The following is a 17,847-nucleotide window of genomic DNA, read 5'->3' on the forward strand; positions in this document are numbered from 1 at the left end:
TTTTATTGCATATGTACGCATGCTGGGGAAAGCCTCGAATATCCAAATCTACAAACAATATAATAACAAAATTAGTAATTGTTAAATAATTAATTATAATTTTAGAAACATTATATAGAAATTCTTACCTTAAAGGCCCAAACAAAGCCTGACAAAGTGTATTTGGACCCATCGCCCCGCAAACTTTTGCGGTCATCAAAGGCAGACGACAACTTAGTCCAGGTAGCTTTCCATATATACGAACCCCACGGAAACAGATTCCATGCATTCAGGTCCTCTACCAATATTATTAGCTCCCGATGAATAGGTTGTCTGGCCTCTCTGCCTAAAAAGCCGGCATACACAAGTAGTAGAAGGCATACTCGGACAACATCGACGTCTTCCATCCGAGTGAAACCAGCTTTCTTATTAAATAATTTCTTCAGGTCGTCAACATGTAGGTTCGGCTTCTCCATTGACTCATCCGGAAAAACCCGGGATAACCATGATGGGCGGGCGATATGACGAGTGTACCGGCCTACATCATCGTGTCCGAATCGTAGACCAGTGATTAAGCAGAACTCCTTCCGCCCAAAGCAAGTATACGCTGGTGGAAAATGAAACCATATCTCTTCCTCACCACGTTGTATACTGTCGGGTAGATTTGATGTCATGGTCTGAAGCCACAAATGGGTCAAATTAGCATCTCCACCCGGATGCTGTACTCTCAGCCATGGCCCGAAGCAGGTTTCCTCAAACAATTGTCTTTGAGCAGGTGAAAGCTTCTTTGCAATTGTAGTGGCCAGGCTGACTTTATTTCTCAAGGTCAATTGAGCCGAAAAAAATTTCTACAAAACAATAAACATACCAAGTTAGATATACCAAAAACTACACTGTGAAGATATACCAAAAACAATAAACATAAAAAGTAGTAGTTTATTCTTGAAACTAAAATTTGCAACACTGTTTTGTCTTTTGGTTGAAATGAAAATCGCAACGAGAGAATCGCAACGCGAGATGACAATCGCAACGAGAGAATCGCAACGCGAAATGAAAATTGCAACGAGAGAATCGCAACGCGAAATGAAAATCGCAATGCGATTTTGGTTTCGCGTTGCGATTCTCTCGTTGCGATTTTCATTTCGCGTTGCGATTCTCTCGTTGCGACAGTCATTCTCTCGTTGCGATTTTCATTTATCTCGTTGCGACTCTTCTGCAAATTGAAACTTGAATGGATTGCATTACTTCAACCAAAAGACAGAACAAAGACAAAGACAAATACTAACTTGAAAATCGCAACGAGAGAATAGCAACGCGAAATGAAAATCGCAACGACAGAATCGTAACGCGAAATGAAATCTAAGTGAAATGGTTAATCTATTATTGAAATGACCAGTAAACTTATCATCAGTTTCAATATGAAAAACCTACAATAATGCAAACATTTCAAAATAAAATAATTAAAAAAACTAACCCTCGGAGGTTGATTTTCCATTTCTGAATATTGTGAGGGATTTCTGACCGTGAATGGTTGTGAGGGATTTCGCCGGAGATGGGGACGGAAATCTTCGGAGATGGGGACGGATTTCTTCGCCGTAGAGAGTGAGAGATGGAGATGGGACTGAGTTGTGATTTTAGGTTTTAGGTTATGAGTTGCGATTACGGGATTTTGTCTTAATATTCTTTTTGTAATTTGAAAATAAAATACGCGTAGCGATTATAATGGCGCTTTAAATATCGCGTTGCGATTTACGGATACGCGTTGCGATTTTATGTATTATCGTTGCGATTTACGGATACACGTTGCGATATACGGATACGCATTGCGATTTACCCATACGCGTTGCGATTTACGGATACACGTTGCGATTTACGGATACGCGTTGCGATTTATGTGTTCGCGTTGCGATTTTCATATTCGCGTTGCGATTATGGAAAATCGCAATGCGAATTTGTACTATCGCATCGCGATTTTCAAGAATCGCGTTGCGATTTTGGAAACTGATTTGCGATTCTGGAAACTGATTTGCGATTCTGGGGATCGCGTTGCGATTTTTATTTCGCGTTGCGATTTTGTTGGTCATTTTGGCAAATCCAAAAAAAGTTGGTTAAAATCGTATATTATAACTTTTTTTTGGTCACTGAGGCGATTTTCTCTTTTATTTTTAACAGCCTAGTAATTTGTTTGTGACAGTTAATTAATTGATTTGTTTGTCACATGGATGACTCGTTTGCAACCTTACTAATAATTGAGTAATATGGAAAAATTTACCTATATAAAAACAAGGGTAAAATATATACCAAGTCGCTCGATTATTAGTCATGTTACAAATGGGTCAATTTTATTTGATTTAATTTTTATATTAATTTTAGATTTAACATTTATACTTCTTTTACAATGAATTTAGTTTTTGTGGATTTTGAACATTACTAGGTTTTAAAATGATTCCTGTAGTATTTTTAATTTTTTAATTAAAAAAATTCAATAATTTCTATATAGAATTTATTTATTTATACTATTTTAAATATTTATTTTTATTTTTATATTATAAAATTTAGAATAGACTATATCAGATATCACTAAATTTTAGGCGATATATCATGTATACTATTAAAGTTTCAACTGCTCTAATTATGACACTAAACTTTAGTTTCGACTTCAATTATACCACTATACTATTAAAATTTAACGACAATGATGTAGATAAATTAATTAATCACTGTGATGACGTGGAAAAATGACATCGTTTTAGTGCGACTATCGATGCCCAGAATGATACCAATTTTTTAGACTTTAAACTTTAGGATTATCTCGATTTTTTCACTAAACTTTAAAAAGGTTATGTGTTAGCCATTGAACTTTTTCGGCTATCGTTGATAGGAATCACAGCTTGTTATCGGTCGTCTTTTTTCTAATCGAATTGATTTTCACAAAATCGATGAAAACTGAATTTAGAACTAGATGTATCTTCTCGGTAATTGAAACTAAAGATGAAGTGTTGTGATTACCATTGTTTAGTTTTGATGTAGGAAATGGAAATGAATTAATTTTTTAACGAGATATAACTTAATTGATATTATTTAAGTAATTAATGATCTGATTGAAAAAATTGATAAATAAATAGTCAAATTAAATCTCACCTATAATTTATTAACTACATAGGTAGTTTACCCTTATTTTTAATACAAATTTTGCGATTTATGTCACTCCATGCGAAATTTTATTATTATTAATATATATATGTTCATCTTTAAAAAAAAAAATTAGATCCATCACTGATGGTTTACGTGGCTTCTCTCCATTTAGCAGCAGGTGGAAAGGTGAAAGGCGGTCCGTCCCAAATGCGATCATCATGATCCATCACCCTTCTGGTGGGCACCCTAAAGATTTGAGCATTCACACTAGGCAGATCGTTCGCGTTTGGGATGCATAGAATGTTTTGTATTCCAAGCATACAGGGCAATCGGTCCATGTGTTTCAGAAGAACATGGATAGGAATTGTTTTCTGAAACCTGAAGAACGTCAAGACTTTGGGTTAATCGATCAAGTTATTGATCGAAGGCCAATGGCTCGTGGTTTAATTGCTTCTTTCTAGCAGTAAAAAGATTGTTGATGCATCTATAAAGTTTTTGTTGGTAAAAAAGTACAATAAAGACAAAAAAATATTGTTTAATTTCAATTGATGAAGTGTTGTTTTTCAAGACCTTTTCTTTCTATATTATGTACTAATGGAATAGCAGTTTGGGGATGGCATTTGACTCTACTCTAGTGAAGCTAATCAAGCGCGGTTTTGCTTTTACGAGCTGACACTGGCCACAGTGATGTCAAACTACTACTAGCAATACTGCTGCCGTTCTCCTCATGATCATGCAAACACGATGTGCTTGATGACTTCCTCACTTCAAATCCATCCAATTCATCTCCTACGGTTGTTGATGTGAGATTGAACCTCCCCGCCTCAACCTCCGCCTCAACCTCCGCCACTGCCCCTGAACTCATGCGGTTTCCACCTTTTGATCTCGGTGCCAGTCGTTTCGATAATGAGAGCCCTCCACCACCATTGCTGTTGTTTTCATCCTTCAACAGACGGGCAGTAAAGTCAGCCTCGGATTTCTGCCGTCTTCTAATCAGTTTCTCGTTGGATTTATCAGGTTCACCGTCTTTGGCTTCTCCCGCAGACATGATATCCCCCAAGATTTCACCTTTCTTGTCATAAAATCCATTAGCTACGCTTCTACTCTTCCGTTTAAGCCTCAAAAGTGAGTTAGAGTGTTCAAGGAACTGACCATCATCCACATAGTCAGCTTCTCCTTTCCTGTATACTGCCATTTCAAAAACTTTGGACATCATCTTTTTTTCTGTTGCTTTAAGGCCATAGTAACCTTGTAACGAGCTCAACGCTGGGGACACCTTCCGAGGACTCTTCAATCTCAAGGACTGGAATGATTCGAGCCAATCAGGTGGGAAATGTTTCGTCGGGGTTCGGTTGCCACTGCTTTGCCTGCAAAGAGTTGAACTGATCAAAATTAGGGAGCACAGGGACCAGAGATGCATCTTGCAGGATTTCAACGATGAAAAAAAAACCCTCACATGCTTACTGAAATACTGATTATCAAGGTCTTAAGAACTCATTCATTTCACAGATAATATTTCTTAGCTTGCCCCAGGGTTTCAAATCTAGAGGAGTTTCACCATCTGCAGCAACGTCCCTAGAAAATAATTTTCACATCTAGCAACTAATGGAGAGTCTAACTAAACAACCCCACTGAAACATCTATTATCAAAATGATTAATCACTATTTTTAGCAGTGTCCCAGAAAAAAAATATTAACATCTAGCAACCAATTAAAGAGTCCAACAATCCATTGTTCGGATGAGAATTATTAATCCGTTGGAGAGGTTAGTAGAGACGAAGACATAATTTTATGTTAGGATGTGCAATCTTGGGAAGTTATATCAGAAAGTTAACTGGTGCAAAACTATAAAATTCCAGGAGGTAAAATTAGACTGAAGTTGCCAACTCCCTGATTTATAGATAAACCATTGGATTAATAATTTTCATCTTAAACCTTTCTATCCTTTCTATGAAGCAAAGCTGCAGAAGTGCAGTTGGATTAAAGAGGAGGCTATATTCTGAAAAACAATTACTATGATGTAATTAACATTGGGAGAGTAATTTTACAAGTACTAAAAAGGCAAAGCTCAGGAGTTGAAAGAAAAACAAAACAATTAGTATTACGAAGAAGAAGAAGAAGAAGACATAATACCCTGAAGTCGGGGATTCATTGGAGAAGCAAGGCGACGGTGGATGCCGCCCGGGTAAAGGGATCTGGAGTGTCTTAAGAGCAAACATTTGAGTATCTGTAACCAGTCCATTCATCTTTTTTATGTCAGCTACCTGATTATTTTCACAGCCATACCAACAATTTGTCACCAACTCCACATATTATAGATGACAATACTATATTTAGATTTAATTCCTAGGTTACCATTTATCAAATTTCCCAATTTTTGAAATGAAATGATAAAATGTAGTTACCTCGACGCCGTACTTGATGGCGACGCCGGCGAGAGTATCGAACCGGGAAACAGAATGTTCAATGTAACCGCCGGAAGGAATATTATCTCCGTCTGATACACAATAATCGTTGCAAAACCGACTACAATGCCCGTTCGTATTGTAACTGTAGTGTCCATTAGTAATGTTGCTATCCCGCCTCTCCCTTTCCATATGAATATTCCTTCGTTTACAAAAAAGGAAAACTATTTGTTTACCCTAATCTTATCAATCTCCTGTGTTTGACCTCCGATTCTTGCTCTATTGGCTGAGTCAAAATTTTAGAAAATCTGGAGTAACTTTCCAGTATTTCCGGGAAAATGATGATAGAACTTCTACTCTGTTTCCATGAAAAAGATGAAAAATAAAACTTTAAAGAGAAAGGGAAGCGAAGGTAAACTAAATTTTTATTATTCTCAACAAAAACCTCTATAAATTAATAATGTCGGATCACGTAATTTTACTAATTTTAAAAATATTAATTAATTAATAATTTATTAATTTAAATATATTTTTTATTCAACGGACCTATATTATGTTTCATAACATGAATTTATTGACTGGCTTTGCAACCAAAACTGAAGATAATATAATATCTTTATGCCCAATTACACGGAAAGAAACACTCGTAGCGGCAACAACTATTCATAATTTTTTATTACAATATAAGAACGTAACATCGAAATTTTTAGATGAATAAGAAAAGTTAAAGATGAAATACAACTAAATTTAATATTTAAAAAGAAATAAACAATACTAAAATTATATTTTATTAAGTTGTCCTAATTATATTTGAAATTTTATAGATTTATTAATTTATAATATTTAATAAACCATAAATTTATATAAGAGACTTTCGAAAATTTGTTATCTTATTAATTTATCGAAATTATTAATTTAAACTTTGGACTCAAATCGAGATCGAGAAAAATTATTATTTCAAAAATATTATTAATTTATTAAGTTTTAGTTTATAGAGATTTTACTATATATTGAAATTAACAAAAATATATATTAAAATAATAGCAATATAACAAAAACGAATTAATGTGAAGTTATAACCATTTGACCCAAAATAGAGAAACAATATGCATAAAATTATAAACAACAACGTGTATTTGTTTCAGAAACGACAAACGGGTGGCGTATACGCGTTGGTCACCTCACTCGCCCCTGTCGCTTTATCTTTTTTTTCTTCTTTCTGGTCTAATTTTACATCCACTCCATCTAAACTTCACATATTTGAAATTTATTCTCCTTACTTTTATTCTAAGGATCGCATCACTTAAGCGTTGTTTGGACGCTATTGTGAAAATACATGAAAATATAATTGTTACTCTAGTAATTCTAAATTTTAGACGTGTTTTAATTGAAAAATAATAATTATATCTTAGTTCTCTATGCATTATTAGTAGTATAAATTATAGTTACACGATTATATATATATTTCAATTTTTAAATATTATCAACCATAAATTAAAAACCTTGAAATTAAAAAATATTATTAAATTTCAAATATTCAAAGAATATAGGGAATGTGAACAAAAATTAAACCTTGTTATGCACAAAACAAAGTTTTATTTATTTTCTATCTCGATTTTGTGAAGAAAATGATATTTAGTAGCGTATTTAATAATGTTTAATATAACTTTATAATGATAGTTATGTTTCATTTATTGTTCAAAAAAGTTTTAAATTATCGATATAGGATAGAAAAGTATGAATATCAAGTTGAGAGTGAAGGATTCAATAAATATGATAGTTATGTACGAATATGATAGGCTTTTATTAGTTGCTTTAATAAAGAATTGACTATAATAATATTTGCACACAACTTCTGACTTAATTTATGTTGATTAGGGGTGCTAAGGCAACGTTTTCTTTTTTAATATATTGGAAGTTGGAATGTACTTAGAATAACTTAAAAAATTAAATTTGGTAGACTGCAATAATATGATAATGAACCAACTCAACTAGAGATAGCAATGGATATCGACTCAGGATTTCAATTAAATGGGACAAAATATAATTAATTATAAGAAATAACTTAGTCATTGATCCCAAATATTCAAAATCACGTCTTACTAATATTTTTGAATAGTTTAGGATGATTACAAAATATTATCTATTTAAAATTTTATTAATAAATCGACAATGTACATAATTATATATGTTTAAACTATTGACCTAAAAAAATAACAATTTTCACTTTTATCTCTAAAACCACATGATATAATAGTTACCATTTAGCATGCATTTCCTATTACTTTGTCATACCTAAAAAGAGATGCATACTGGCCCCAAGAATCTTAACAAACAATCATATATAAGGAAGAACGAAGAAGAAGTATGATGGGGCTATTGGGGAAGCTAAATAAGAATACAATTTTATATTTTATAACAATTTATAGTGGTGAATATAAAAATACTTTTAATGTTATTTTGTATTTCTCTCTTTATAAACAATCTAAACCTTAATATAATATTATATTTTAATGTCATGACATGCTAAATTTAGTTTTATAATTCTTATTCTTTCTTTATAAAAACTCTTTGCTTATTTGTACATAAATGTTTTTTTAATATTGTTATGATGATTCATCAAAAATTAACAATTTCTTCTTTTAAAAAAATGTTGAACAGTATCAAAAACCAAATAGTTCCATATATTGAATTTGCATGAAATAACCTCATAAAAATAAAAATTTTATTACAATATAATAAAATTTAAGTATTTAACACTAAGGGAATGAAAATTTTTGCAAATCATCAACAAAACGATGATAACTTGGATCAGAAATTTATAGTCCAGCAATGTAATGATGAGATACAAATTGCCTATTAAATTACTCAATAATCCACACACTTGCATAAACTTTACTTGGATTAATAACATTATTAATGATAGTTTAAGAGTAATTGACATTCAACCGGCTCTGGTATCGATAATTTTCCATTTATTTTTTTTATTTTTTTTCTTCCTTTATACTTCATTTTTTTACCGCAATAAAAAAATAAAATTATTGATCCATGTAATGACAAAAGATGAAAAGATCACATAATAACAAATAATTGACTCTTTTTTTTCCTTTGCTTATCTGTCACTCGATTTTGTAGCATGAGGAAAAAAATATTGATATTTGAAACAATATAATTGACTCATATTTTTATTTTAATTTTTTTCCTGCTTTTATCACTTCAAAACAATGTTGATATACATTGCATACGCAGGAAATAAAAAATGGGAGTATTGAAGAATAAAATAAAATAAATAATACTAACTAACAAAGTCAACCTGCTTCGTCCTTAAATGCTTCCTTATCCATTGATCTTCTTATAATTTGATCTCCTAAATTCTTTTCTTAATATATTTTCTTCTCTATTAAAAAGTAATATTATTTAATTATCACTCGTAGTCAATAAAATCGTTTAAATCATTCTAATGACCTTTAATTATATACACATATTTTTATTTTAAAAGTTTATTAAGTTAAAAGCATGATTAAACATATATATATATATATATATATATATCTTTTAGAGCTAATGTATTTGTAATATATTTCAAAATAAAATTTAAAAAATAATCAAAAAGCTATTAAGGTAAAAAAAACAAGGGTTTTAAATAGGTTGTTATGACAATTTAAGGGGTTTTTAATAAACAAGCCAAAAATTACAAATGAGATAATTGATACCTATGAATTAACATTTAGGTGACCAAATCGTTAGTCATAAAAGTGACAATTTAAATAGTTTATCCTAATAATAAAATAATATACATTAGAACTTTTTGTATATATAAATAAAAATAAGTGTTCGATTTATTTTTCATTATTTTCAACTGAATCTTGTAACAAAGGATTGGACGTGTTAATTTGAAAGAAATTCATTTGAATGTAAAAAAAAATAGGAATTTAATTAATTCTTTTAAAATAGTTCGAGAAGTTTTTATAACCTCAAGCCTAATAATAATAATAATAATAATAATAATAATAATAATAATAATAACAATCCATCACAAAAGCAATTACTACTCTAACATAAGCAACCAGGGGACAAATGGGGTGAGTGCTCAATTCATTAATCGTCATCTGTGAAAGTAGTCTTCTTCCCTGCAGCATAAGAAATAAACTTAAACCCATGAGATGATATCCCAATTTCTCCTTTTAACCAAAACCTCCTGCTGTATTAACCTTGAGCAAAACAAGTGGCAACTATACATACCTGTGCCAGCAGCAGCAAGGTTTGGTTTATTAGGTGTTCCACGTCCTCTGCCAGCACCAGCACCAAATCGACCACCCCCACGTCTACCACCACGCCCACCACCATCTCTTCCCCCACTCCATCCACCACTCCTGCCACCACCATCTCTTCCCCCACTCCATCCACCACGGCCACCGCCACCATCCCTTCCTCCACTCCTACCACCACCTCTGCCGCTTCCCGGACCATCACGGAATTCACCTCTTGGCTTTGCCTCCTCCACAGACAAGGAATGCTTATCAAGTACAGATCCATCAAGTTCTAGGGCTTTGTTGAAACTATCACCATCGGTGAAATCCAAATAAGCATAACTGCAATTCATTGTATATTATCAGATATGCTCTACAACTAGTAATTGACTACGTTCTACTTGACTATTTCTCCGGCATTATGCTAAAAGCACCAGGTTTAAGCTTCTTATCTACAGTCTTCGAAGGATTCATCTCATTTATAATTGTGTATCACTAAAGAAGAGGACAACGAAGTAAAAACAGTATAGGGAATTTTCGTAGCAACAATAGAAACAAACCCTCTCACGGCACCGGATTCCCAATCCACAGGTATTGCCACCCTAGAAATCTCTCCACAAGAACCAAAGTGCTCCTCCAAGTATTTCTTAGCCTGTGAATGTATTGGACAATGAAGATAATATAAATAAATACAAATTTAAAACACAGTGGAGGATGAATAGAGGGAAACAAAAGCTAGTTATTTAAAACAAACCACTCACCTCATCCTGGCCAAGAGATTGATCAAATCCTCTAACATATATTGTCTGAGCCTGACCTCTTCCACCTTTATGGAACGAGTTGTTCCGATCGCTGCAATGGGCAGTGCCAGAAGAAGTTTGAATAAATCGATGCAATACATGGCAATGTCAAGATGGGGGCTTTCATAATTTAAATATGGATTCACATATGGAGATATTGAAAAAAATACCTGCTATGTGGTGTAAACGCACCCCTTTCACGGGCCAAATCAAGTCTAAGAGAGCGATTCATTAAATATTCACCATTCAACTCTAGAGCCTACAATGCAAGATGATGTTAGCCAATATAGATTTACAATTAACATAAAAGAAAAGAAGTATGAGAGAAATACATTTTCAATTCACGTCAAGACTATTTTTTAATGTGTTAAAAGTTTTTAAACAGGTTCGGTTTCATATTTCATGAAAACAATTCACAGAATATTTTAATTTGAATAATCATTTACTGGACATACAATTAAAGAAAATCATACAAATTTTACAAATATATTTGGTATTCAACTTTCCTTGGCATAAAACATTTTATAGAATGAATACAAGACTAACAGATTTCAATACTAAATTTCAGCAGTTTATTTTTCATAATTGAAATTGGTAGTTTATTAAAGACATTATACTAATAAATATATACAAATCTATTTTGATACAAACAGTTAACACAAAGACTTAGTTGATTAGTTGCAGAAAATATTAGTTTAGTTTATAGATAAGACATCAATGTGCAAATCCAAGACCCAGACAGAAATTTACCTTCTGTGCACCCTCTGCAGTAGCGAATTCAACATGTCCATACCCCTTAAAACTCCCTTCAAAATCAGTGGATAGACGTACATCTACAACCTCACCAGCATCTTTAAAAAAATTCTTTCTGCAGGATAACAATGATCAGATGAAATAAAACAAAAAATTCAATTAAAGGACAGGATAACCCAAACGTACATATCATCTTGTTCTACTTGAAAAGGTAAGTTCCCAACAAACAGTGTCTTTGAACCTGTGGATTGAACTTGAGGAGTCGTGGGGGTTTGGAGCTGAAAAAAAATCTCATTAGATTTCCACCTGATTGACAAAATGAGGCAAAGAAGCAATCGGGATTAGATTTGGAAGAAACTGGAATGAAATTGGCACTTACAGCTTTCTTCCCGGACTTTAAATCCTGTTGCTTGGTAATTTTCTGTGGTGTTGTGGCATCCACCATTTCTACATCTGTGTCCTGATCCCAATATAAACGTACAACATTTCACTAGGCAATCATCACAACCTTCCAAAAGTATAAAGAAAAAGCATATTCCAATGTTCCAACCTTTTTCTTTGGAGTTTCTTCTTCATCACTTTTCTCCTCATCATCGGATGATTCTTCAGATTCCTTGTCTTCACTACTGTTTACTTTTTTAACAACCTTGGCATCCTTACCACTATCTGAAGAAACCTTAGACTGCAGTTTACAGAATTAGACAATTCAGGAAATCGATAGTATATCAATGATAAAAGAAACATCTAGTGGAACATAGATTATCAAGAAAATTTGACCTTTTTGGCCGCAGGTGGTTCATCCTCACTTTCATCAGAGCTATCATCTTCGCTATCATTGCTTACCTGCAATGTGAGGAGGAGGGTTAGTAAGTAAGAAGCATGATCATGTTTTGGTCACAGTTCTACCGATGTTGGAAGATTCCAAAGCGATGTTTACATATTTAAATCCATGAATCAATTAAACCATTCGATAAATTAGAGTTGCTGAGCTAATCTCAGGAAATCATAACTGACAAACTTATGACTAAATAAAAAGGATCAACCCAAGATTCAAGGAAAGCATCGGAGCATTGTCCTCCATTATCAATATTTAGCAAATACCAAAACAGATGTCTCATTAAGGCACACAACAATACAAATACAAGCCCATCAAATAAAGTTAAAAATTCATCAAGGGAAAAAAACATATACGAGCAGGTATACGTAATATCAGAAATTGAACGAATTCAGGAGAGCAACTACAGGCAAAAACTGTAAGAAGAAGCAACCTCTTTTGATTTTTTTGTCCCAGCTGTGGGGAGTGGCCTTTTTGCAGCAACAGGAGCTTTGTTTGTAGGAGCCTGCAGTATAATATTAATGCACAGCCAAATTAGCACGAAATGTAACACAAACACACTAATAGGAAATGCTGCCTCCTCAGATAAAAATTGTTTATTCCTCGTGCTCAGAATCTGATTAGAAAAGAACAAGCCACCACACTAAATACAACAGGATTACCAATACCTCTTCCTCGGAGGAATCGGTATCTTCGGAGCTTTCAGACGAATCTTCTTTCTTTAAAGTTTTCACAGTAACAGGTTTCTTGCCATCCTTTGCTTCAACTTTCTGCTAATATTTATTCATTAACAATAAGAACAAAAAGTAAAGAACCATGACCGAACTGAAACTGATATATATACTAACAAATTCATAAGTTAAAGGACACACCACTTCTTCCTCAGAATCACTATCATCGGAGGAGCTAGTACTAGAATCCTCAATTTTCTTAAGGGTGGGAGCAGAAGCTTTCTTCACAGAAGTTGCTTTCTTTGCATCCTATTGCAGGCAACAGAATGAATAAAAGAGGCTGTAGAAACCCCACAAAATAAAATAAAGCATGGGAAAGGGAACTTCATGAATGAGACATCACACCTCTTCATCAGAGTCCTCCTCAGAGCTGCTATCACTGGATGCAGTTTTATCCTTTGCAATCAGTGAGGGTACATTCTTCGCAGAAGAAGCTGGTAAAGTAGCCTTGAGAGGAGGTCCCTATACAAGTAGTAGTAGTGAAATTACAAAATAACAAAATATAATTCAAGCACAATTAAAAGGTAGGTTTCATAAGGACATCAAAGTCTACTATAACACCAAAATTTAACATAATTCCAAGACACCTGTTTGCATGGCTAGAAAACTTTGCAAGATATTCCAAATATTCATTTATTGTAACATCGCAGGCAACACAATACTCACATCCTCTTCATCCGACGAGCTATCACTTTCTGAACTTTCACTCGGCACTTTTATTGCAACAGTAGTAGGTCCTTTCTTAGAGGCTGGTTTTGATTTTTCCTGTATATGCAAAAGGAAAAAGCTCACGTTAACAAATTATAATACAAATAGTTACCCAATCAAATTAAAAAGCAACGATCATTCAACAATAAAGAACTTACTTCATTTTCATCTGAAGAATCTGAACTGCTGGAGGGCTTGCCTTTCTTAACAGCTGCAGGGTCATTTTTAACAGTTGTGGCGACCTTTGTTTTTGCAGCATGTTCCTAAACCAAAATTCAACAAAGACAAAAAAATCAAGACCTTGAATAGAAATTCTTGTGTTCTATCAAGCATTAGCCTCAATACTCACATCATCCTCACTGGAATCATCATCAGAAGATTCTGAACTGCTTTCAGCTTTTACCGGCTTAGTAGCTGGAACAGAGCTATGTTTAGCTACAGGTTTTTTATTCTGAGAAGGGGCTTCCTGGATTTTTTTATATAAAAAAATAAGCATGAAATGTAACAGATATGTCCAACCATGCAAATGTTACGAGCATGAGCATATTACTCACTTCTTCGGAGGATGACCCTTCCTCACTACTAGACTTGGAATCATCATCAGCTTTCACTGTCTTAGCAACTAAAGTAGAGTCATTTTTGGCAACTACAGGTTTTTTATTCTGAGCAGGAGCTTCCTGGAATAAACAAAAACTTGAACACTAATAATGATACAAAAGAATATTTCCCACCATGCTAATACTATAACCATAGGATAATACTCACTTCGTCGGAGGATGAGTCATCCTCACTACTAGAATCAGAACCGCTATCAGCTTTCACTGTCTTAGCAGCTGGAACAGAGACACTTTTTGCAACTACAGGTTTTTTATTCTGGGCAGTAGGTTCCTGTAATAAACAAAAACTTGATCATTAACAATCATACAAGAGTATTTCTAAACATGCTAGTACTATAAGCATGAGAATAATGCTCACTTCATCAGAGGATGAATCTTCCTCACTACTAGACTCGGAACTTTTATCAGCTTTCACTGTCTTAGCATCTGGAACAGAGACACTTTTTGCAACTACTGGTTTTTTATTCTGTGCAGTAGGTTCCGGTAATAAACAAAAACTTGATCATTAACAATCATACAAGAGTATTTCTAATCATGCTAGTACTATAAGCATGAGCATAATGCTCACTTCGTCGGAGGATGAATCTTCCTCACTACTAGACTCGGAACTTTTATCAGCTTTAACAGTCTTAGCAGCAAGAACAGAGACATTTTTGGCAACTGTGGGTTTTTTATTTGGAGCAGGAGCTTCCTGAAATAAAACAAAAAATTGAAGTAATAATCATACAAAAGAATATGTCCAATCATGCTAAATTTATAAGCATGAGCAGAATACTCACTTCGTCGGAGGATGAATCTTTCTCACTACTAGACTCAGAACCGCTATCAGCTTTCACTGTCTTAGCAGAATTTTTAGCAACTACAGCTTTTTTGTTCTGAGCTGGAGCTTCCTGGAATTAAGAGGGAAAAATTGAACATTAAAATCAATCATACAAAAGAATATGTGCAAACATGATAATGTTACAAGCATGAGCATAATACTTACTTCATCAGAGGATGAATCTTCCTCGCTACTAGACTCAGAAGCACCCGAACTGCTAGCTTTTTTTACTTTCTTTGCAGGTACAGAGCCGTTTTTGGCAATAGCTGGCTGCTTTTTCGGAGGCACAGGTTTCCGAACCAGAAAAGAAAGTGAAATTAAATAACAAAGCAGATGCGGATATGTTTTCATGCACTTCATTTTATAATCCTATGAACGTGCTACTAATAAAAGTATGAGATTAAGAACCAGTTGTCAAAAAAGCATATAAATAAGTTAAAGCGGAAACATAATAATGTAAGGAACCGACAAAGAACAGACCATGATATGAAAAGAGAACAATCAGCATAATCAATAACAACGCTAACAAATGTAATAGCATAAGTAAACGGGAGAGTCGTCCCGGGCATACATCCTCGTAATCAGAAGTATCATCGGACGAACTAATAGTTTCGTCTGTCTTCTTCTTTTGGGTCTTTGCTTCAACCTTCTTCTTTACAACAGCTTGTTCGACGCCATCGCTCTTCTTCTGCTTTTTCACAGCCACTTGTTTTTCAAGTGTTCCTTTAGCTTCTCTCTTGCCTATATAATCATCATAAAAATATAAAATCGTAAACAAACAGCTTCCGGTGCACGAAAATCAATCAGAAAATCTTGATCATTTATCACATATACAAAAAAAATCAAAATCAAAACGAAAAACGAAAAATAAATAAATACCTTTCTTCCCAGACTTAGGAGCAGCTGCAGCAGGTGCTACTTCAACCTATTAAAGAGAAAATAAAAACACAAAATCAAACCAAAACTAAAATTTAAAAAAATGGACGAAATCAACAGGAGAAATGATTAAAGAGATGAAAGAAGAGACCTACTTTGGGGGTTGATTTCTTGCTTGATTTTCCCATTGTTAAAAGAAAGAGATTGTAAAAACGGAAATTTAGATCGTTTTATTTTGATTTCTAGATTTGTTAGAGAAAAAACAGCAGGCTCTGAAAAAGTATAAAACCTTTTTTTTAATTTATATATATTTTTTGGGGGTTTATGGCTTTATGGAAGCAGCGGGTATTATTCTTTGTTTCAGTTACGCGCGTCGGAATTACCAACGCGCCAAAGGAGATCGGTTGTGGGGTTTGGGATTTTTGCATGTATGCAAATTAAGTAGTGGATTTATAATAAATGAATTATTGTTATTTATTAAAATTTTAATTTTATTTATTATAAATATTAAAGATGTGAGTATTTAATATTAAAAAATTAAAAAATTATTTTTAAATAAATATTATCTATGGAATGAGGATGTGAAAAATAGAAAGAAAATGAATTTGGAATGCGCATGAGAGGAAATAAAAATAAGTAAGATGATTACTTCTTCTCTTTTTTTTTTATCTTTTTATACAAAAATCAATTATTTTAATTTAGAAGAAAATAAGAAAAATGTGGAAATATAATTTAATTTAGAATTATATTTTTCTCAAAAATATTATATTCTTTCATTTTAATTTCAAATTTTATTAAATTGAACAATAAGAAAAATATATTTCTTTCAATTTTTCCTTTTTTCAATCAAATATAAAAATAAAAAGTAATATGTATTAAATAAATGAAAATTAAAAGATTATCCAATCAAGTACTAACAAGTGTAATCATTTAATAGATATTAAATTTATTAATTAAAATTATAATTAAATTAATAGAAAATGTAAATATTGTTGACCAAATATGTAATTATATCAATTTTTTAATTGTCATGTCTATTATTTTGTTAAATATTAACGGTTGATGATTTAATTGATAATATTTAAATAGATAAATATTATAATTAATAAATCAAAAGATCAATGATCATAATAAAAAGAAATAATACTTAAATGATCATAGTTTAATTGGAGAGGAAGAAATTGCCTTTAGTCTTGAAGATTCTGTTGCCATGAACCAGTATCTTTATTTACTTTTATTGTTATTATCTAATAGACATTTATGTTCTACTAACAGTGGTTAATTCTTGTGGTAAACAACTTGATATATTTTTAAATAAGGTTTTGAGTTCGAGTCCTTGTATATGCAGAAAAATCTCTAAACTAATTGTCTTTTGATAACTTCTTATTTTTCAGGGTCGGTGGACTGGGAATGGAATTGAGGAGCAAATCAAGGGTGCAGTTCTTTTATATAACACAGCCGTTATTCTAATAATGGACTGTTATTTAAATTTCTCACTTGAATTCTCTCTTTTGTTGAATATTTTCTCTCAAAGAAAAAAATAAACTATTGATTTTATCGTATGTAAATTCTGCAGACTTCGTCTAGAGGAGGGATGGATCTTTCTGAAGTCCCGCTCTGGACCTACGATGGTGTTAGTACGGACCGGGTTATCGGGGCTGTTGATTCGACTTCGTTTTCACCTAAAGTAAATAAGAAGGCGGCGAAGAAATTCAAGCACGATAGTTTAAATGCTTCTTTTGTAATAAGATTAATGGACACCGCGAGTCCGAATTCAAAGATGATTTAACCTCAAAGTCAAACGAAGGTAATCAACTCTTAACTGTTGAAATCTGTTTAATGAAAGATTTAGAGGAATGTTGGGCAACTGATTTTAAAGTCCCTAGTAATGTTTTTGCTTTTTTGCAGGTGTTCAAAGAAGTTAGAAGTTTGTTTGAT

General features: G+C 32.9%; 2 protein-coding genes across 4 annotated transcripts; both read right to left on the reverse strand.

The window, feature by feature from the left end:
- Positions 1-3,726: 3,726 nt before the first annotated feature.
- Positions 3,727-5,743, reverse strand: LOC120149674. 2 transcript variants are annotated; one of them, XM_039162403.1, is made up of 3 exons: positions 5,520-5,743; positions 5,248-5,378; positions 3,727-4,481 (listed from the first exon to the last, which is right to left on the reverse strand). In XM_039162403.1, the coding sequence occupies exons 1-3, from the start codon at positions 5,709-5,711 to the stop codon at positions 3,755-3,757; spliced, it is 1,050 nt and encodes a 349-aa protein (XP_039018334.1). In that variant the 5' UTR covers positions 5,712-5,743; the 3' UTR covers positions 3,727-3,754. The 2 variants fall into 2 exon arrangements, with proteins under 2 accessions (XP_039018334.1, XP_039018336.1); XM_039162405.1 differs by lacking the exon at positions 5,248-5,378 and having other exon boundaries at positions 5,520-5,717.
- A 3,691-nt stretch (positions 5,744-9,434) lies between these two features.
- LOC120149668 (nucleolin 1-like) lies at positions 9,435-16,247 on the reverse strand. 2 transcript variants are annotated; one of them, XM_039162396.1, is made up of 26 exons: positions 16,065-16,247; positions 15,913-15,958; positions 15,604-15,774; positions 15,199-15,326; positions 14,993-15,103; positions 14,782-14,904; positions 14,572-14,679; positions 14,362-14,484; positions 14,151-14,273; positions 13,946-14,062; positions 13,755-13,859; positions 13,555-13,653; positions 13,234-13,350; positions 13,030-13,137; positions 12,826-12,930; positions 12,591-12,662; positions 12,100-12,165; positions 11,873-12,004; positions 11,702-11,782; positions 11,509-11,600; positions 11,320-11,437; positions 10,740-10,828; positions 10,531-10,621; positions 10,330-10,421; positions 9,762-10,111; positions 9,435-9,649 (listed from the first exon to the last, which is right to left on the reverse strand). In XM_039162396.1, the coding sequence occupies exons 1-26, from the start codon at positions 16,095-16,097 to the stop codon at positions 9,618-9,620; spliced, it is 2,832 nt and encodes a 943-aa protein (XP_039018327.1). In that variant the 5' UTR covers positions 16,098-16,247; the 3' UTR covers positions 9,435-9,617. The 2 variants fall into 2 exon arrangements, with proteins under 2 accessions (XP_039018327.1, XP_039018328.1); XM_039162397.1 differs by lacking the exons at positions 13,946-14,062; positions 14,151-14,273; positions 14,572-14,679; positions 14,782-14,904 and having other exon boundaries at positions 14,419-14,484; positions 16,065-16,246.
- Between the last annotated feature and the right edge of the window lie 1,600 nt (positions 16,248-17,847).

This window comes from Hibiscus syriacus, unplaced genomic scaffold (genome assembly GCF_006381635.1).
Source record: "Hibiscus syriacus cultivar Baekdansim isolate YM2019G1 unplaced genomic scaffold, ASM638163v2 tig00111008_pilon, whole genome shotgun sequence".
NCBI lineage: Eukaryota > Viridiplantae > Streptophyta > Magnoliopsida > Malvales > Malvaceae > Hibiscus > Hibiscus syriacus.